The sequence below is a fragment of the Oncorhynchus gorbuscha genome, linkage group LG10 (genome assembly GCF_021184085.1).
Source record: "Oncorhynchus gorbuscha isolate QuinsamMale2020 ecotype Even-year linkage group LG10, OgorEven_v1.0, whole genome shotgun sequence".
Taxonomy (NCBI): Eukaryota; Metazoa; Chordata; class Actinopteri; order Salmoniformes; family Salmonidae; genus Oncorhynchus; species Oncorhynchus gorbuscha.
In genome coordinates this window covers 72,420,768-72,441,831 of record NC_060182.1, presented here as the reverse complement: position 1 = coordinate 72,441,831, position 21,064 = coordinate 72,420,768, and the positions used below count along the sequence as shown (strand labels likewise).

At 40.4% G+C, this 21,064-nt stretch overlaps 2 protein-coding genes across 4 annotated transcripts; both read left to right on the top strand.

Annotated features, from left to right (window-relative positions):
- The first annotated feature begins 123 nt into the window (after positions 1-123).
- Positions 124-11,142, top strand: LOC124046505 (E3 ubiquitin-protein ligase RNF4-like). Of its 3 annotated transcripts, none has more exons than XM_046366937.1 (8): positions 124-430; positions 1,476-1,491; positions 1,607-1,721; positions 9,869-9,966; positions 10,094-10,106; positions 10,203-10,332; positions 10,440-10,491; positions 10,605-11,142. In XM_046366937.1, the coding sequence occupies exons 2-8, from the start codon at positions 1,483-1,485 to the stop codon at positions 10,752-10,754; spliced, it is 567 nt and encodes a 188-aa protein (XP_046222893.1). In that variant the 5' UTR covers positions 124-430; positions 1,476-1,482; the 3' UTR covers positions 10,755-11,142. The 3 variants fall into 3 exon arrangements, with proteins under 3 accessions (XP_046222893.1, XP_046222892.1, XP_046222894.1); XM_046366938.1 differs by having other exon boundaries at positions 397-430; positions 1,423-1,491; XM_046366936.1 differs by lacking the exon at positions 1,476-1,491.
- A 3,060-nt stretch (positions 11,143-14,202) lies between these two features.
- Positions 14,203-19,777, top strand: LOC124046936. Its single transcript, XM_046367692.1, has 9 exons — positions 14,203-14,395; positions 14,709-14,749; positions 14,881-14,944; positions 15,041-15,129; positions 15,407-15,469; positions 15,774-15,861; positions 17,760-17,872; positions 17,982-18,138; positions 18,558-19,777. Exons 1-9 carry the CDS (start codon positions 14,203-14,205, stop codon positions 18,710-18,712), a joined length of 963 nt encoding a protein of 320 aa, XP_046223648.1. The 3' UTR covers positions 18,713-19,777.
- Positions 19,778-21,064: the final 1,287 nt, after the last annotated feature.

Here is a 21,064-nt window from a genome sequence, read left to right as displayed (position 1 = left end):
ATTCCTTACGTTTGATTTGATTTAGTTACATTGGAATGTAACTTGTATGTTCAAGAATACCCATGCATGGGTGAAAATGGGCGCATTCGAAATAGTAGCGAGTAGAGAGAGACTGACTGATCGACAAAATCACTCTGAATGTTATTTGAAGATCAGTCAGTCATTACCCATGATACATCATTCCCGGTTTTGATGCTCTTGAACGCGGTCATATCTAATTTCGACGCAAATTTTACATAGCCATTCGACTCGCGTTTGGGAGAATTTTTTTCATTTTAATTTACTCGAATCATTTCAACCTGCTAACGTTACGTTAATTATCCTAACATGCTATGAAAAGTCACTGCTGACAGTGAGCTACTCACATATGCACAGCATCGACACTACTCCAGTTCATCCTGGTTTGAACCCGAAAGTATCTGTCAGAAAGGTAACAACCAACATATACATTAGCTTGGTATCTTTCTTTTTATGTACGAATGTTAAAATACTATTTCATACATTGCTGCTTTTTAAACGAATTAGCTAGTTAACGTTAGCTAACAGTTTGCCTGTTTTTCTTTTACTTGGCCAGCGAGGGAAAAACACGTCCGTTAGCTAACGTTAGTTAGCAAACGTAGTTCGTAACAACAATTGATTAGTAAGTTAACTAACGAGCTTGCTAGTTAACTTACTAATCAATTGTTACTTACTACGTTGATTGAAGATACAGGTAACTGCCCAAATAATGGAAAAACCGAGTAAATGAGGGATACCAAAAGTATATTGATTTCTGATTTAATTAAGCAATTAACATCCCACCATGCTTAGGGTCATGTATAAAAAGAACGTTTTATTGGTCGCATAACGTTACACATATTTAGCAGATGTTATCGCGGCTGTAGCAAAACACTTATAGTAATATCTAACAATGCACAAATCTACAAGTAAAATAATGGAAATATAGAAATATTTGCCAGAGCAATGTCGGTGCGGAGTATAAATATGTATGTGTGATAGGATGTAAAATGCTGGGCAAGCCATTATTTTCGCAATATTTGGCTACCATGCATGACAATGCCCCCACCACTGAATGATTTGATGAGCATGAAAACGATGTAAACCGTATGCCATGGCAGTTTCAGTCACCAGATCTCAACCAATTTGAACACCTATGGGAGATTCTGGAGCGGCACCTGAGACAGCTTTTTACACCACCATCAGCAACACACCAAATGATGGAATTTCTCATAGAAGAATAGTGTCGCATCCCTCCAATAGAGTTCCAGACACTTGTCAAGGTGCATTGAAGTTCTGTTCTGGCTTGTGGTGGCCCAACGCATGTTATGTTGGTGTTTGTTTTATTTTGGCAGTTACCTGTGGTTTTAGCTACTTTAGTTATGTAGCTTGTTCAAGTTCCATTATCTGCTATTATTGTTGCAGGAAGTATAGGCTGTCTATAATGTTACGTCCTCAGTGTGTTATTTATTTTGCAGTGACAACATGAGTGAGGTAAGTCTGTACTCATTCCCTATTAATCACATAAACACCTCTTTCCTCTCCCTTTGTCTACTGATGTGTTTACACTCTTCTGTTGCTTGACTGTAACCTACCCATATGCGTCCAGCTGGAGCAAGAGAGAATAGAGATCCCTGATACCAGATGCTCCAACAATACAAATGAAAGCACAGCAGACAGCAGCAACACGTCACACCTTGATACCATAGAGGTGCTGGAGAGCAGTGAGTAAAGGCCCATATATACTCCTCTTCATGAGTATTTGGACAGTGAATCTATTTTTTAAATTTTAAATACAGTACCAGATAAGTTTGGACACAACTACTCATTCCAGGTTTTCTTTATTTTTTACTATTTTCTACATTGTAGAATAATAGTGAAGACATGTAAACTATGAAATAACATGGAATCATGTAGTAAGCAAAAAATATATTTTATATTCTTCAAAGTAGTCACCCTTTGCTTTGATGGCAGCGTTGCACACTCTTGGCATTCTCTCAACCAGCTTCATGTGGAATGCTTTTGCAACCGCCTTGAAGTAGTTCCCACATATGCTGACCACTTGTTGGCTGCTTTTCCTTCACTCTGCGGTCCAACTCATCCCAGACCATCTCAATTGGGTTGAGGTCAGGTGATTGTGGAAGCCAGATCATCTGATGCAACACCAACATTATTGGTCAAATAGCCCTTACAGAGCCCGGAGGTGTGTTTTGGGTCATTGTTCTGTTGAAAAACAAATGATAGTCCCACTAAACGCAAACCAGATGGGATGGTGTATCGTTGCAGAATGCTGTGGTAGTCATGTGTGTTAAGTGTGCCTTGAATTCTAAATAAATCACTGATGGTGTCACCAGGAAAGCACCACCACACCACCACACCACCACCTCCATGCTACCTGGTGGGAACTGCACATGCCGAGATAATCCGTTCGCCTACTCCATTCACCTACACCTACTCGGTGGTTGGAACCAAAAATCTGAAGTTTTCCACTGGTCTAATGTCCATTGCTCATGTTTCTTGGCCCAAGCAAGTCTTTTCTTATTGGTGTCCTTTTTAGTAGTGGTTTCTTTGCAGCAATTTGACCATGAAGGCCTGATTTCACACATTCTCCTCTGAAAAGTTGATGTTGATGTGTCTGTTACTTGAACTCTGAAGCATTTATTTGGGCTCCAATTTCTGAGGCTGGTAACTCTAATGAACTTATCCTCTGCAGCAGAGGTAACTCAGGGTCTTCCTTTCCTGTGGTGGTCCTCATGAGAGCCAGTTTCATCATAGCGCTTGATGGTTTTTGGAACTGCACTTGAAGAAACTTTCAAAGTTCTTGACATTTTCTGGATTTACTGACATTCAGGTCTTAAAGTAATGGACTGTCATTTCTCTATTTGAGCTGCTCTTGCCATAATATGGACTTTGTCTTTTACCCAATAGGGCTATCTTCTGTATACCACCCCTACCTTGTCACAACACAAGTGATTGGCTCAAACGCATTAAGAAGGAAAGAAATTCCACAAATTAACTTAACAAGCCACACCTGTTAATTGAAATGCATTCCAGATGACTACCTCATGAAGCTGATTGAGAGAATGCCAAGAGTGTGCAAAGGGTGGCCACTTTGAAGAATCTGCTACATTATTCTATTCCATTCTACAATGTAGAAAATAGTAAAAAACAAAGAAGCCTTGAATGAGTAGGTGTGTCCAGACTTGACTGGTACTGTATATATTCAAGCATTTTGGATTTTGAGATCAAATGTTTCATATGTGACAGTACATTGTCACCTTTTATATTTGAGGGTATTTTCTATGGGGTGAATTTAGTGCCAACAGAGATTTGTATTTGAATCACATAATTTTGAGTTTGTGTTAAAATATTGAATTTTGAATTCCATAATTTTGAATTTATGCTCAAATTGACTAAATAAAACAAAAGCTTTTAGACCAACTTTTTTCCACATTTTCTTACTTTACAGCCTTATTCTAAAATTGATTAAATAAAACCATTTCCTCAATCTACACACAATACCCCATAATGACAAAGTGAAAACAGGTTTTTAGAAAATGTAGCAATTGATTCAAATGTAAAAATAAATACCTTATTTACATACATTTTCAGACCCTTTGCTGGGAGACTCGAAATTGAGCTCAGGTGCATCTTGTTTCAATTGATCATCCTTGAGATTTCTACAACTTGATTGGAGTCCACCTGGAAACGCAAACACCTGTCTATATAAAGGTCCCACAGTTGACGGTGCATGTCAGAGCAAAAACCAAGCCATGAAGTCAAAGGAATTGTCCGTAGAGCGCTGAGACAGGATTGTGTTGAGGCACAGATCTGGGGAAGGGTACCAAAAAAATGTCTGCAGCATTGAAGGTCCCCAAGAAACCAGTGGCTTCCATCATTCTGAAATGGAAGATGTTTGGAACCACCAAGAATCTTCCTATAGCTGGCCAAACTGAGCAATCTGGGAGAAGGGTCTTGGTCAGGCAGGTTACCAAGAACCCGAGGGTCACTGACAGTGCTCCGGAGTTCCTCTGTAGACATGGAGAACCTTCCAGAAGGACAACCATCTCTGCAGCACTCCACTAATCAGGCCTTTATGGTAGAGTGGCCAGACGGAAGCCACTCCTCAGTAAAAGGCACATGACAGCCCGCTTGGAGTTTGTCTAAAGGCACCTGAAGGACTCTGACCATGAGAAACAAGATTCTCTGGTCTGATGAAATTAAGATTGAACTCTTTTTGTCCTTAGTGCCAAGTGTCACGTCTGGAGGAAACCTGGCACCATTCCTACAGTGAAGCGTGGTGGCAGCAATATGCTGAGGATGTTTTTCAGCACCAGGGACTGGGAGACTAGTTAGGATTGAGGGTTTGAGCCAGGTCTCTTTCATGTAATGACTGTACTAGCCCACCTAGCTAAAATCCATCGAGAGGAGCTCAAGAAGTTAACAAGTCTTCATGTCTCCAGCAAGGCTACTCATTAAAAGAGCCACGTCGGTCACATTTCCCCCACCCTTTGACCTTCTCATTGAAGACACCCATCCAAGTCACAGGACCCATGCCTAGGCTTTAGCTTTGCAGGCTAACACAGTCTTAACCAATGTAACGCCGTTTGGGTCTTTGCGTGTCAAAAAAAGATATGTCAAATAACACTGGTGCTTTTAATTTCACACTTCAAATAACGCTTTTATATTATGGAATGTTGTGTGTGCTGAATTTGCACGTGAAAGCCAAGCGCCACAACTACGATCAGTACCACTGTCAAAGCTGTTCAAAAAGTCAGCAAACAAGAATACACCGGCCACGAACGATATGTTTACGATACCGCGTTGGTTATAAGGCATTTTGTTTGACCGAATGGGTACATGTCTGTGAGCATTTGAAATAAGATCAGGATAATGGATAATAAAAAATGGAGACTTCTGTGTAGCTAGCTAACTTTGGCTTAGTAGCTAGCTAGCACCAATGCAACCAGCCTGAAAACAATGACCAGTAGAAACTGCATTTTCACTATTCTTAGCAATGATTTCAAATCCAATTTTATTTCTCACATGCGCTGAATACAACAAGTGTAGACTTGTTAGGAATCCTTGTAGGTATTAGCTAGGTAGCCACTTGTTCGCCTATTGAAATTGAACTTCAGTTCATGAAAATAACTAGCCAGCTACTTAACCATGTTGCCCAAAGCTAACGTTATAAGCAGCCAGCTAGCTTCATCTGGAGACTTGACCGGACCGGGTTATGTGTTGTGAAGCTCGCCACAATAGTGGAATTTGCGGTTCGCTTTCAAAGTAAAAGTACCTATTTGAAAGTGACGCAGAAGGTTACAATTGGTGGAATCATTAGACTTGATAATGTTTAGACTAGATAATGTTGGAATGTGGAGCATCCACAGAACACAACTGAAGAGTTTACGCAAATATTAGCATTGTAGCTGTTATCGTGGGATTGTGACTGTGTGATATCACCTCCCCAGTCTGCCTATTGTGCATATTGACATTAATTTTGCACTGTACAATTTAACCTAAGGATTGGGGATCAATGAAATGGAGTATCAGTCTACTCAGTACCCAAGTGCTTTTTTCCCAACGTCCTCCTCAGTTATCAGCAGTGGTGTAAAGTATTTAAGTAAAAATATTTAAGTTTAAAATAGTTTTTTGGGGTGTCTGTACTTTACTATTCATATTTTTGACAACTTTTAATTCACTACATTCCTAAAGAAAATAATGTACTTTTTACTCCATACATTTTCCCTGACACCAAAAAGTACTCATTACATTTTGAATGCTTAGCAGGACAGGAATATGGTCCAATTCACACACGAGAACATCCCTGACCATCCCAGACTCACTAAAAACAAGTGCTTTGTTTGTAAATTATGTTGGAGTGTGCCCCTGGCTGTTCGTAAATCCCCTAAATAAAATAAAATGGTGCCGTCTGGTTTGCTAAATATAATGATTTTTTAAAAACTTTATATATTTTTGCAATTACATTTACTTTTGATAGCTTGACACAGATGGGGCCGACCACCATTAATCAAATAACTTTCTTTATAAATTAGCTAGCTAACATCTAAAATACAGCTAACTACAGCTACTGAAACAGATTGTCATTTTGCTATGTTTTTGGGGAAGAACATTGTTTGCATACATCAGCTAGCTTTTTTATGACCAGCACTGTCCAGACAGAGCTTGGGGAAGGGCAGGTGCGCGGGACAACTTTACCAGCATCATAGCATACTTATCGATGAATCGTTGTGACATATGAAATACAAGTGATGGTGTTATCAATGTGTAATAACTACATACATTTTTTAATGGTGTTAAATTAAATTGTGACGTGCAGTCATATTTATGTCAACAAGCTTATTTGACTTGTCAAAGTGTTATTTGACGAGACCCAAAGACCCAAACGGCGTTCTATATTAACCCAGTCAGTCACATGTTACCCTTATAATTACTAACTTTGCCAAAGACTTGAAACTATGCCTTCAGGTTGCTCATCACATAAGCATGGGGCGGCAGGGTAGCCTAGTGGTTAGAGCGTTGAACTAGTAACCGAAAGGTTGCAAGTTCATATCCCCGAGCTTGACAAGGTACAAATCTGTTGTTCTGCCCCTGAACAGGCAGTTAACCCACTGTTCCTAGGCCGTCACTGAAAATAAGAATTTGTTTTTAACTGACTTGCCTAGCAAAATAAAAAATACATTTTAAAAATCACCAAACCACACTTTTGATGAGTAACCTTGCTGGATTGTGAAGATTTGTATTAGTGTAGCAGATAGGGATCTGACTTTTTTTAGTAGTGCGATAGGCTGGAATGCTTCAGGAGGGCGGTCACGTGTATTTTCGAGGCATAAAGTCTGAGTCTGTCCTTTACAGTGGTGCCATTGGACTCGGATCTACAGTTGCGCTCAGCTCAACCACTGGAGTTGTTGGGGGGTGAATGTCGCAGATGGGGGATCTGTGAAACTCAACCATCAGCCTGAAGTGTCGTCCCTTGCGCAATTGAATAAGGCCCTTTTCAATAGTGTGGTGGGTTAGAGTCCAGGGCAAACAATACATTTTTGGTCCACCAGCCACTGTGGCAGGTAGATTTAAAAATCTACCAGCCACTCAGATTTACCAGCCAAAATATTTCAAAATTACACAAACTCAAGTCTGAGCATTTTTTGTAATGTTTCTAAAACCATAAATGTATTACTATGTTATATTGAATAATTACATTTTATTGTGACCTGAGTCTTTTAACTAAAATATCACAGATGAGACAAATGTTCATCTGCCACTTGTAAGGGCAGGGGGGTTACCATTGTTGTGCGACTCAAGTCATGTTTGTGCCTGTGAGATTTGTCTGACTTGTAGAAGAAGCGTTGTCTTCTCTTCCCTATAAGTTTGCGTAGTTCTTTGACTTTGCAATTAATTTACCAGCTATGAAACACCGGCTATAAATGTGATCATACTTTTTTTATTGAGTAATGCCCTGGTTGGAAATCTTTAGGAGGGCGGTCACGTGTTTCCAAGGCAGAGATCCTGAATTAAATTCTCGATATCAGCTGAATGAGGGGGAAGCGGTATTCTATAAGCAAGCAGCTTGTCGTCCTTTACATAAACTTCCTGAACTTATCCCTATAGGCTTTAGCTAAGTGGGCTAACAGACTTGTGACATGCAAGAGACCTGGTTCGAACCCATTCAGCCACAAGATTTAAATAGGGAGTGTAAAGGTTATCCTAAGAAGGGCTGTGACAGGGCTTTTCAACTATACTGAACAAAAATATAAATGCAACAGGTTAAGTGTCGGTCCCATGTTTCATGAGCTGAAATAAAAGATCCCAGAAATGTTCCATACGCACAAAGGTACGCTCAAAATTTGAACAAATTTGTTTATGTCACTGTTAGTGAGCATTGATCCTTTGCCAAGATAATCCATCCACCTGAAATGTGTGGCAAATCAAAAAGGTGATTAAACAGCATGATCATTACACAGGTGCACCTTGTGCTGAGGACAAAAGGCCACTCTTAAATGCGCAGTTGTCACAACACAATGCCACAGATCTCTTATTTTGAGTGTACACACAATTGGCATGCTGACTGCAGGAATGTCCACCAGAGCTGTCGCCAGAGAATGTAATGTTAATTTCTCTACCGTAAGCCTTTGTTTTAGAGAATTTGGCAGTATGTCCAACCTCAGACCATGTGTAACCACGCCAGTCTAGGACCTCTACACCCAGGCTTCTTCACCTGCAGGATCATCTGAGACGGGCCACCCGGACAGCTGATAAAACCAAGGAGTATTTGTCTGTAATAAAGCCCTTTTTGGGGGGGGGACTCATTCTGATTGGCTGGGCTTGGCTCCCCAGTGGGTGGGCCTATGCCCTCCCAGGTCCACCCACGGCTGCGCCCCTGCCCAGTCATGTGAAATCTATTTAGATTTGGGCCTAATTCATTATTTTCAATTGACTGATTTCCTTAAATTAACTAACTCAGTAAAATCCTTAATTGATGCATGTTGCGTTTCTATTTTTGTTCAGTCTATATTCTTAGAGACCGAATACAAAATTGTGATTCTCCCTTCTAATGTGTTCTGCACGGCCTGTGATAATCATAGAGGGGAAACAGAAGGCATGTCCATGTTCCAGAGTCCTCACTTTGAGGAATGTGGTCATAATAGCTTATTGCCAAAACAGTAAAAACACTTGAGCCAAATTCATAGAAAGAAAATGAATGAAATATGCCACATTTGCTTCAGAAACCGCCAGAAGCTTCTGTTTACCACTGTTTACCTTTCCTGGCTGGCATAGTACCAGGATGTTGTCTCTGGTTTTGAATCTGAATTTATAGAACTGGATTTGAAAATCTGAATCCATATGAGAAGTTGAATGTATTAAACTTTGATTAACTGAAATTATTGTTTGTAAACTTGGTAGACAGTGAACGCAATATCTACCACATTGAAACTTTAATATATAAATATTGAATTTTAATATTAAATTCAATGCAAAATTTAATTCATTTCTGTTTCTAATCATGAAATACAAGTTCAATTTTTGAATTCAATTATTCAATTTGTGCATTACAAAATCAAACATAATAAATTAAATATCCTAATACAAATTCTAAACTATGGAATTCAAATACAATTGCTGTTGGCACAATTTTCATACATATGATTTACTGATTTTAGAAATGAAAGAACTATATATCTAGTCCCTCCATTTGAGGAAGTAATATGTATTTGGCCAAATTTGCTTATTGTGTATTGAAGTAGTCAATAGTTAGTTATTTGAACCCATATTCCTTGTACTCAATGACTGTCAAGCTTGTGACTACAAACTCTTTGGATGCATTTGCAGTTTGTCTTGGTTCTGTTTCAGATTATGCTTTGCCCAATTGGAACTGAATGGGGAATAGTTTTGGAGTCACTTTTATTGTAAAAAAGAAAGATGTTTTTTACTTTATAATGTAGATGCTACCGTGATTACTCATTATTCAGGACTATCCGTAATCATGATAGCATCCACATTAATGTAGGAGTGTTCAGAAACGTATTGTTAATTACAATACAATTTACTCCAATGACATACATTCACCAGTCAATTCCTATTGAGCACAACATAATCTGGAACACACCCAAAATAAACTGCAAATGCATCCAAAGTGCTTTCATTTCTAAACTGTAAACAGATCTGTATGAAAATACCCTCAAATAAAAGGTGGCATTGCCTCATGAAACATTTTGATCTCAAATTCAGAATGTTGGCGTATAGAGCCAAATTAAAAGTTTTAGGCGTCACTGTTCAGATAAATACAGTGGCGTATACCAGTAGGCTTTTTTGTCTGTGTATGCAGTTGATTGTTTCTCTGACCCTTTGACAGGTGATCCCTTGGTTGCGGAAGAGGAAATGGTTGATTTGACCCATCAGGTTTTTCCATCGTCTTTTGTGGACCTCACCAACAACAATGACTCAATAGTGGTGAGTGCAAATCTGCAAGTAGCCAATCGCATTTAATTGTCACTTCACATGGTGTATGTGATTTTTAATATTCTCTTTTGCTGTTTGATATTGACTCAATTTCCCTGGCCTTTGTCGTCCATTGCAGGTTGTAGATGAAGGTGAGTTTTTAACTGAATATCATCATCATTTAGAAATGTGATTTATATGTTGAGTTGAGGCTAGTGTTTGAATGCCTTTTGTGGGTCCAAAACAAGGTCCAAAGCGAAGACGTGACTGGGAAAGTTACGTGCTGAGCAGTGATGAAGAAGAGGCAGCTGTTATTGTTCCTGACAGTCCAGCGACAGCCCCCCTCTCCACTGCCCCTGAGCCCAGCAGCATAGCCAGGTGAGACCGGTCAGACTACCCTGCTTACCTTACTATAACCTGGACAATTTTGACGGTAGCCCCACTCTAAAGGTGTGGTTAAAATGCATGGATTCTGTTGTTCACAGATCAACCCCAACAACGATCAGTTGTCCCATCTGTATGGACACGTTTGGAGAGGTAAGTCAGACTTTCACTTTTCCCTTGATGTTAAGCCTCTGGAAACTGGCTGGCTGTTGTGTGAAGCATTAATTGTGTGCACCTTGTAAACAAGCTTTTGCCGCACCCCTCAGATAATTGATGGTGGGAGAACGGTTGTCTCCTCCCAGTGTGGTCACCTATTCTGCAACACATGCATACGTGACTCACTTGCCAAATCACAGACGTGCCCAACCTGCAGGAAGAAACTGAATCATCAGCAGTATCATCAAATTTACATCTAATCTGTGTTCCTCTTAAACATATTCTGATTGTTGGGGCTTTTTGCACATTGCTTGATGGTTTGGTTCTTTGTTTATATATGGTTTAATGGTCTTGTCATTTATATCTTAAATTTGCACAAATGGGGTTTAACACATTTGAGGGAGGAGAATGTAACCAATCAATCATACACGTAGTTGTACAGATTGCCTCACTGTACACTATGAAAGTGTATTGTGTACAACATTTTCATCTAATAGTTGTTTTAAATGTGTGTTATGCCTGTGTTTAGACCATCTAGATTACATTTCACTGTTGTGACCCAAAGCGTTCTTGAGAGCTCAAAGAAACGCAACTATTTCGTTTGTCCATATGTATTGTTTATAAATAAAGTATTTGTTTTTAGCCCTTTCTGTGTGTTTAAAAAAAAAAACTTTTTTAAAAATAAATATTTATTAGTTCAGATGTTGGGTTGACAGGTAGTCTAGTGGTTAGCGCGTTGAACCTGTTCCCCGGGAGGCGTCATTGTAAATTAACTGACTTTGCCTAGTTAAATAAATTGGGCCCCTGTATAGTATGAGATTTGCAACACACATGGAAGAGAATGGGGTGGGGGAAAAGTCGAATTCAGGAAGTACAGTTTCACTAATGTTTGCCCATAGGAAAAAAATAATTTAATTAAAGCATTGTGTGTTCATTGATTTAATTCAGTTTGCCTGGAGACATCAAGGCCAGTTTGATTTTCTGGTTAGTGTTCTGCGGTTGCGCATTCAACTGTTACCGAAAACTCGTAAGTAAAATCACATGATTTGTGTCTTGTCATATGACATTGATGAGGGCGACAAGCAACCAGCGACTCACTGTGGACTTCACTAAAAGAAAGAACCCTAAACTGTCAGGGATGACATTCTTAACTTTTTTGTGCCGATAATATGTGGAGTATGGAATGTTGGGGAGTTTTGTCTACGATTGCTGCCGCCTGTCTGTTAGGTAAGGTTTGTTGTCTTAGCTAATCAACATAAACGTTAGCTTTAGCAGGCAGCACTCTGTTATTAGATATCTAGATATGACTGAAGGCTATTTTTTTCTACATTGGCTTATTTGACGTACCCACTTGTGCCAATGGCACTGTAGACACCTTTTTGTTTGTAAACTTTGTCAAGACAGCCACACCAGATATCACAATTCTGATTTGATTTGACATATTTTACAAAACGTGATAACTAATTGAATATGATTCAAAACGTCCATAAATGACAATACAAAACTACACACTGCTTTGCAACATTGTTGTATAAATGCAGCTATAAAACTTTAACATTCCACTTGTCATGTGAAGACATTTTAATATTTTATTCATCAAGCCCTGTACAAAACTGTAAATTACCCAAGCAGTTCCCAATGCTCTGGCAATCTAAACTCAATATAATATCATGTACAGTACACACAGAAGGCCCTGGCCAACTCGGAGCATTTTGGAGTTTAAACCAGGGGAAATCATATGACCTGGTTTTGAATAATTGTAATTCTTGAGGGTGTCTTTCTCTTAGCAAAGCAGCTCAGCTCATGGCTAATGTGATTACTGCGACAATAAGGTCTCTGTTTGCTGCTGCTCTCGCTTCTGTTTCCCCAACTCACTGACAGGTCAGACACCATGATATCTGGTGTTAACTGCATGTGATAATGAGACAAGATATCATGGTGTCTGACCTGTCCACAAATAGCTACATATCCTAAAGAAGACTTACTTTGAAATACTTATTGTGAAACATTGGCAGCATCATTGTAAGGTATCAAAGGAATGAGGAAGTAGACGTGTAAAATCTTTCATGTTGGAACTTTGTGCCATTCCTTGACTAGAAACAAGGCTTAAAGAACGTGCTTTACAATTTATAAGACCACAAAAAACAAAAGGGTTTTGGAGAATATGCCAAAAAGGCCTATTACTGATGGATTTTCCTCAAACCATACGGGTGGAAATCTGTGGATGCCTAATGAAAGATAATCCAAATTTTGCTCCCTTTCTAATTTTCTCTACTTTTGCATATTTTTTAATACTGAATGTTATCGGATATTCAACCAAAACCTCATAAAAGATCATGGGAACCTGAGTGGACAAATAACAATGACATACTTATTTCATAAACAAAGTTATGCAACACCCAATGCTCATTTGTGAAGAAGTAATTGCCCCTTTACACGCAATAACTGGTTGTGCCACCTTTAGCTGTAATGACTCCAACCAAACACTTCCTGTAGTTATTGATCAGTCTCTCACGTCGCTATGGAGGAATTTTGGCCTGCTCTTCCATGCAGAACTGCTGTAACTCCGCAACATTTGTGGGTTTTCAAGCATGAATTGCTTGTTTCAAGCCCTGGCACAAGATCTCAATTGGGAATAGGTCTGGATTTTGACTAAGCCATTCCAAAACTTCAAATGTGTTGCTTTTTAGCCATTTTCATGTAGTCTTGATTGTGTGTTTTGGGTCATTGTCTTGCTGCATTACCCAACTGCACTTCAGCTCTCAGATGGATGGCCTGATATTCTCCTGTAGAATTCTCTGATACAGAGCAGAATCCATGATTCCTTCTATTAAGGCAAGTCATCCAGGTCCCTGAGGCAGCAAAGCATCCTCAAACCATCAGGCTACCACCACCATGCTTAACTATTGGTATGAGGTTCTTAATGTGGAAAGCAGTGTTTGGTTTTTGCCAGGCATAATGAGACCCATGTCACCCAAAAAGTTATACTTTTGATATCTCATTCTTCCAAGAGTCTTGATGATCTTCCAGGTGCTTTTTGGTGAACTTGATTCAACTTTTGGACGACATGGGTCCCATTATGCCATAGAGGAAATCAGAAAGCGGACAAATACTTTTTCACGGCACTGTAGGTGTCACACGACCTCCTGAAATGTGTTAAGCCTGTCATTCCCGCTCCCCCTCCCTGGTGCTCAAAGGCGCCATGCTCCCCAGCATTACTCACTCCTGCCTTTCCCCCGTCACATGCATCAGCGATTATTGGACTCACCTGGACTCAATCACCTGTTTATTACCTCCCCTATAATTGTCAGTTCCCCAGCTCCTTTCCCAACTGCTGCATTAATGTTCGTATGTTCTTGTTACCCGTGTGCTGATGCTGTTCCTGTCTTGGTACCTGTCTGTTCTGCATTAAATGTTCAACTCCCTGTAACTTCTCATCTCTGGTCCTTTCAAAGCCATCAAATACCAATCTCCAATGACCATTTTTCTTCTGAACCGTACTAATTAGTCATTGACCCATTATGTTTCCAGAAAATCCAGCTTCCCATGTCATGATCTGCTCTATTTCCAGGGTATGCCTTTGTCTATCCACCACGTTGCTACTTAGAGAGAGGCTGGGAATATAAATGTTTTCCCGTTTCTAGAACTATTTGCTCTAAAAGTCTGGTTATAACAGGTGTGGTGGTGAGCCAGACGACGGCTCCCACGATGGCTCCTGCTGTGATGAACACCACATTCATTGAGAATGTGACGGCAAACACCAGAGTCAGTGAGACCACCACAGTCAGTGAGAGTGTGACCTTGACCACACCCATGATCCTCAGCACCACATCTCCAGGCTGCTCTGCCCTCAACACCTCCACCTGTGAGACCTGTGTCCCAGGGTCCTATTCTGACAATGGTGAGTCTAGATGTCCTGCTAGCCTTACTTACCCTGGCCTGGCAGAAAGAGGCTTAGTTTCAGTGAAGGGGCAGCAGGTAGCCTAGCAGTTAAGAGCATTGTCAGTAACCCAAATAATTACTCAGTTTTGTTTCTCACCACAACCTATAAATTAGGTAGAAACACAGCACAGCCAATTGATGCAGCACTTTAATGTCGTTTTTACCCATGTAACACCTATTTTTTTGTGGATGTGGACAGTGGACACAGGAGTTGTGTTGTTGATATGTAGCTTTGCTGTATTTGACCCCTGAAATTTGTCTGACCTCCACAGACAAAGTGAAAGCTTCTTTGGCTCAATGTAAAATGAAGGTGGTAAGTGTTGTAAACAGCACCACCTGTTCAATAACAGCCTTCTGATGTCTCCCCAGACACCCTGCTGTGTTCCTGTTGCCATGAGCCAGGGCTGTGTCTGTTCGCTGGGGCTTGCCTCCCATGTTTGAGAGGGTTCTTTCAGCCTCTGGCTGGACAACAGCGATGTCAGCCCTGCAGCCAGGGTTTTTACACCAAGTACGTCTCTGTCAACTGAGGGCATAGTTGATTCACAAACATTCTGTATACCACTGTTGCATTGACCCTCTTCCTGTTCTCCATCTCACCTTGCAGTTTTACCGGCAGCCTTATGTGTCAGTCCTGCTCCCCAGGCTCCTACAGCAACAACACAGGCTCCGACTCCTGCCGAAGCTGTTCTCCAGGTATTTATATAAATATTTTTCTGTTCTTGTTGTATAAGCATCGCAATAATGACTTACTTGTTACTATTACTGTTATTATATTATAGTGTGTTTGTTTGTTCATCCATGCCTATACGCAGAGAAAAAATAGTGAATAAACATTTTGTAACAACTGACGAAAACAATCAGCTCTACTGTATAAAAGCTGGGCTTCAGTCATGCACATTCAAGTAATCTAACTCTTTAGAAATATTAAATGGGATGTATCTGTTTTTTGAATGGAATGTGTTATTTTCAGGTTTCTATACATCACAACAAAATGCCACATCGTGCAGTCCATGTCAACAGGAACGTTCTGCAAGTTAGTGGCCCTTTTGTCACCTTAGATTTGTGTTTTCTTAACTAGTGTGGTTTGCACTGCAGCGGGACTGGCCCTGTTGCTTGTCTGCAGATCTAACATCACATGCTCTCATCTCATGCAACTGATATTACTTCCCAAAACCGGACACACACGCACACAAAATTGGGTTAGTAGTAAGTATTGAAGAAATGATTTAATAGTTCAGTCATCAGACATGGGGTGGTGATAGCCAGCTGTATTAAACAGTATTTTGTAAATAAGTTCTTCCCCATTCATTGCACCCTTGTGGCCATCCCTCCCACAGCTCCCCAGTTGTGCTCTGTGTCAGATCTGTCCTGCTGGTACAGAGTCTCTGCAGCCAGCTGCCAAGGAGTGCACACCTTGTCGTCCAGGTAACTGCCAGTGCCAGCCAACAATATCAATTGTATTATTTATAATGCATGCAGTGTGTTAAAATATTAAAGAGAATGTTTAAAATGTTTTTGAGAGAATGTTCGAGGTGACTGCAGCAGATTAATGGCGCGGCAGATTAATGGCACGACAAGGGGCCTCAGGATCTCGTCATTCAAATTGCCATCGATAAAATGCAATTGTGTTCGTTGTCCGTAGCTTATGCCTGCCCATACCATAACCCCACCGCCACCATGGAGCACACAACATTGACATCAGCAAACTGTCGCCCACATGACGCCATACACACTGTCTGCCATCTGCCCTGTACAGTTGAAACCAGGATTCATCCATGAAGAGCACACTTCTCCAGCACGCCAGTTCCCATCGAATGTTAGCATTTTCCCACTGAAGTCGGTTACGAGGCCGAACTGCAGTCAGTTCAAGACCCTGGTGAAGACGGCGAGCATGTAAATGAGCTTCCCTGAGACAATTTCTGACAGTTTGTGTAGAAATTCTTCGGTTGTGTAAACCCACAGTTTCATCAGCTGTCCGGGTGGCTGGTCTCAGATGATCCCACAGGCGAATAAGCATGATGTGGAGGTCCTGGGCTGGCGTGGTTACACGTGGTCTATGGTTGTGAGGCTGCTTTGATGTACTGCCAATTCTCTAAAACAATGTTGTATGTGGCTTATGGTAGAGAAATTAACATTCAATTATCTGGCAACAGCTCTGGTGGACATTCCTGCAGTCAGCATGTCAATTGCACACTCCCTCAACTTGAGACATCTGTGGCACTTTTTTAGTGGCCTTTTATTGTCCCCAGCACAAGGTGCACCTACACTACCGTTAGTTGAGGGTCACTTAGGAATTTCCTTGTTTTTGAAAGAAAATCACTTTTTTTTGTCCATTAAAATAACATCAAATTGATCAGAAATACAGTGTAGACATGGTTAATGTTGTAAATGACTATTGTAGCTGAAAACGGCTGATTTTTGATAAAACATTAAAAAATAAATAAAAAGGAATATCTACTTTTAGATGAACTAACTTCAAAGTAATGACTCGGGACGTCGGGTTTGATACGAAAGCTTCTTTTAGTAAGAATACTTGTTCACGTTACATTTAACAACTTTGTTTTGGTACAGAGCAATGCAGGTAAGATGCTGTCGGAAAGTCAGCCACAATCACTTTGCACCTGCACATAATTGGCGCGTTATCACTCATTCCTGTCGCAAACATTCTGGAACTTGCAGTCAAAAAGCGTAATTCAATACAATTACATATGTAAATAACTGTTAAGAAATATCTTTAGATACAGCTCAATGAATAAACTTAAACATTAACTCTGTAACACATTAAAGTTACAACATCTACATAGGCGTACAGAGGCCCATTATCAGCAACCATCACTCATGTGTTCCAATGGCACGTTGTGTTAGCTAATCCAAGTTTATAATTTTAAAAGGCTAATTGATCATTAGAAAACTATTTTGCAATTATGTTAGCACAGCTAAAAACTGGTGTTCTGATTTAAAGAAGCAATAAAACTGGCCTTTAGACTAGTTGAGTATCTGGAGCATCAGCATTTTGTGGGTTGCTGTTTAATCAGCTTCTTGATATGCCACACCTGTCCGGTGGATGGATTTATCTTGGCAAAGGATACATTTGTGCACAAAATTTGAGAGAAGCTTCTTGTGCGTATGGAAAATTTCTGGGATCTTTTATTTCAGCTCATGAAACATGGGACCAACACTTTACATGTTATATTTTTGTTCAGTATAATTTAAGGTTAATAGTAATACTGTAATAGCGGAGGTTTCAGTCCGTTTTAAATGGATGACATTTTAGTGGTGTAATCTGATTAGGATGTAATGATGAGATGTTTGATTTTGGACAGGTATGCACAAGGCTCCCCGTCAGAGTATGTGTCAAATCTGCAGCAGCGGCTTCTTCCAGATCCGCTGGGGCCAGGAGACCTGTAACCTCTGCCCTGAAAACCACTACTGCCCAGTCAGTACCACATCCCTTCCTCCCAGTAAACACCTCCAAAACTGAAAGTATCAGTAAGGGATTTCCTGACCAACGTGAATGACCAAGGCTCACTTCATCTGTTCCACAGAGTCCAGATGTGAACCCCATCCTGTGCCCCGGTGATGCCTTCTGTCCTGAAGGCAGCACTGCTCCAGGTTACTGCATGGAGACCTTCTTTCGCAAGGCAGGGGAGGAGTGTGAGCTGGCCCCCGTCACCATTGCTCTACTTGTCATTGGAGGAGGAGGTATGTCTGAAGAAACATGTTGAAAATATTGGTGTAGTGGAAGGAAAGTGGTTTGAACTTTAGGCTACCACTTAGATGTTGAAAACCCTTGTCAAGTGAGCAAAATAATTGGCTTCCCATATTAACTTTTTTTTTTTGTGACCCTTTGAGAAAAGTTGTTCACTGACATGAACCTTGTTTATTTCTTCTAATTGCACAAATTGTATGCATTTTCTGGGCACTACTAAGTACAAATATCCAAATATATGAATGAATTATCTTGTTTAGAGGTCATTTGATCAGGATGAAACATCTTGTAGCAAAAACAAAGTGAAATAGAAATCATGCTGAAGTAATAGAGTAGTAGTAGTAAGTGAACGTTGTAGTCTTGTTGCATACAGTCTTTTGACGTGTTTTCTTTATTTTCTCTGGTCCAGTAGCCCTACTCTTCGTCATCCTGCTGGTGTTGCGTCGAAGGCGAGACACAGACGGAGAGCTTTCCCTCGTACGACAACCTCTGTTACGCAAAGAGCGGCCGCAAGGTCGATACTACGGGATCCCATGTGATGCCGAGCCAGTATACGCTGGTTGGTGAGCATGTCCTCAGCCCCATCTGATGCCTCCAATTATTGGGGTCAAATGTCTGGCTTTCAGAGCAGAATCAGCTGAATTCTATGTGCCTCAGCTTTGCACTAATGGACCATAAGAGAAAGCAAACTCACACCAAATCCTAGCCATGGTTGACTATGTCCATTTGAGTACTTTTGATAACTCACCAGCTCTTTCATGCGGTACGTCTTTTAGATGTATTCTTTTATTTATTTAACTAGGCAAGTCAGTTAAGAACAAATTCTTATTTTCAATGACGGCCTAGGAACAGTAGGTTAACTGCCTTGTTCAGGGGCAGAATGACATATTTTTACCTTGTCAGCTCGGGGATTCGATCTTACTAGTCCAACGCTCTAACCACTAGGCTACCTGCTGCCGTCATTCTTGACAAGCAGAAGTGTTTCTCTTCTGTATTTTGTGCTTTAGTGAAGGCTGACCCTATTACATTTGTTAAAAAGAAAAACACTGTTCTTTAAAAGAAAAGTATATTTGTATGTTTTAAAGAAAAACACTGACTCCAGTCCAGGGTATATACTGGAATAAAGCACAACTTTGCACTACTTGAGTGAAATTCTGTTGTATAATTACTAGCCTATAAAATAAGATGCACGCTGAAGTTATTTCCATGATGCAAGTTTATTAACACAATGTCTGTAAAACACCAAACGGATGTTTCATGAGGTGTGCGAGCAAGAAAACTAACTTTTTACAGGATCGCAATCTGTCCTAATGTGGTACACCGTAATAGTTCATTGCGTAACAAAAAAAGATGGGGGGCCACCATGGCAAGGTACATCTCTGGTATGTAATGCTTTGCCACATTATTCAGATAATAGCTACCTGTGATCAATTCAATGTTTTCTGTAAACTCTATTGCTCTGTTTTACAATCATAATAGCTAATCTCTTGCCTAACAAGGCAACTTTCGTGGTTATGATTACCACATTCTAAGGTTATCAAATGCCAGCTCATACATACTCTAGTCAGATTAATTGGTAGTTATACACTGAGTATACAAAACAGAATGTTGAGTAAAATTAATTTAAACGTACTCTACTGGTTGTCTGTGGTTTGTCCGGCTGCTTGAAATTTGAGACCAAATATTCTCAGATAAGTATTGTTTACCCGATTTAGAGAGCTGGTAGGTATGGTTCGGTTAGGCACCAAGGTAAAACATTTGCTTTCAATTTGATATTCAGATTTTAACCCCCCCCTCAAAAAAAAGGTGTGGGTTGTATCTGTTTTTACCCAACTCAGTATATGGCGGCAATACACCTTTTTGGATGTAGTCTGCCAATACAATCTTAAAAGGGGTTTTCTGCTTGTTTAAAGCTGTGTACAGTTCGTTAAGCGCCAGCTTGTATTTTAATTGTCCTGAGGTGGACTCCCTCGGGAAGTAGAAGGGTCATCATTTGACCATCAGGTATTCCAAGACGGGTGAACAGTGGGTCGACACTTCTACCGTGCTGGAATAAGCACACCAGTTAGTTAATGAAGAGGGAAACTCTTCCCCCTCCCCCCCCCCCTCAATTTGCCCCACCCTCCTGTCCGCCAGGTGAATGGAGAATCCATCGAGTTGGATAGCTATGGGGGGCATCTTGTCTGAGAGCCATGTTTCTGAAAAGCAAAGAATATTGCAGTTCCGAGAGTCCAGTCGGTAGCAAATCCGCAATCGGAGGGGATCTATTTTATTATCAAGTGACTGTTTTTTTCCCTTTGCCTTAATCTCACCAGGATCCCCCCTCTCTTGTCTCTAACGCCGGCGTTTACTTTTGGATAGCCTGAATTTTAGGTTGGAATTAGAGAGTCCAGGGCAGATGAGTCGAAGTAGAAGACAGAATTGGGGTAAGTAACTGCCGATCTGTTGCTCAAAAGTCCTTGTCGGTTGTAAGAAATAAAAGGGGATACATTTCATGAAAATGGAGTAAAAATAAACAACAAAATAATTACAAAGTTGGGTCGGAACTTGCAAAACGGCAACCATCCAGGTCGGCACCATTTCAGGCTCACAATAAAAGTACAAAATAAATGCATTTATAGATGGCATACAAGTTTGTTATTAAGCCACATGGAAGTTCACATGGCATTTCTGCCCCAAAATGCATTTTGCTCAAATCATTTTTTACATTCAAATGCCTCTCCTGTGAAGTACTGACGCCCGACATGCCTAGTTTCCTGAAACGAGTCACATATACCTATTGGCTTTCAAAAGTCTAAACAATACTTTTCAAGGGATATTTTGTCTAAAATTTAGAGCAGAAAGAAGTACAAACCGCACTAGCCCGGCTGATGGCGACATTGAGTCGTTTCATTTTACCGTCCAAACGCAATACATTCT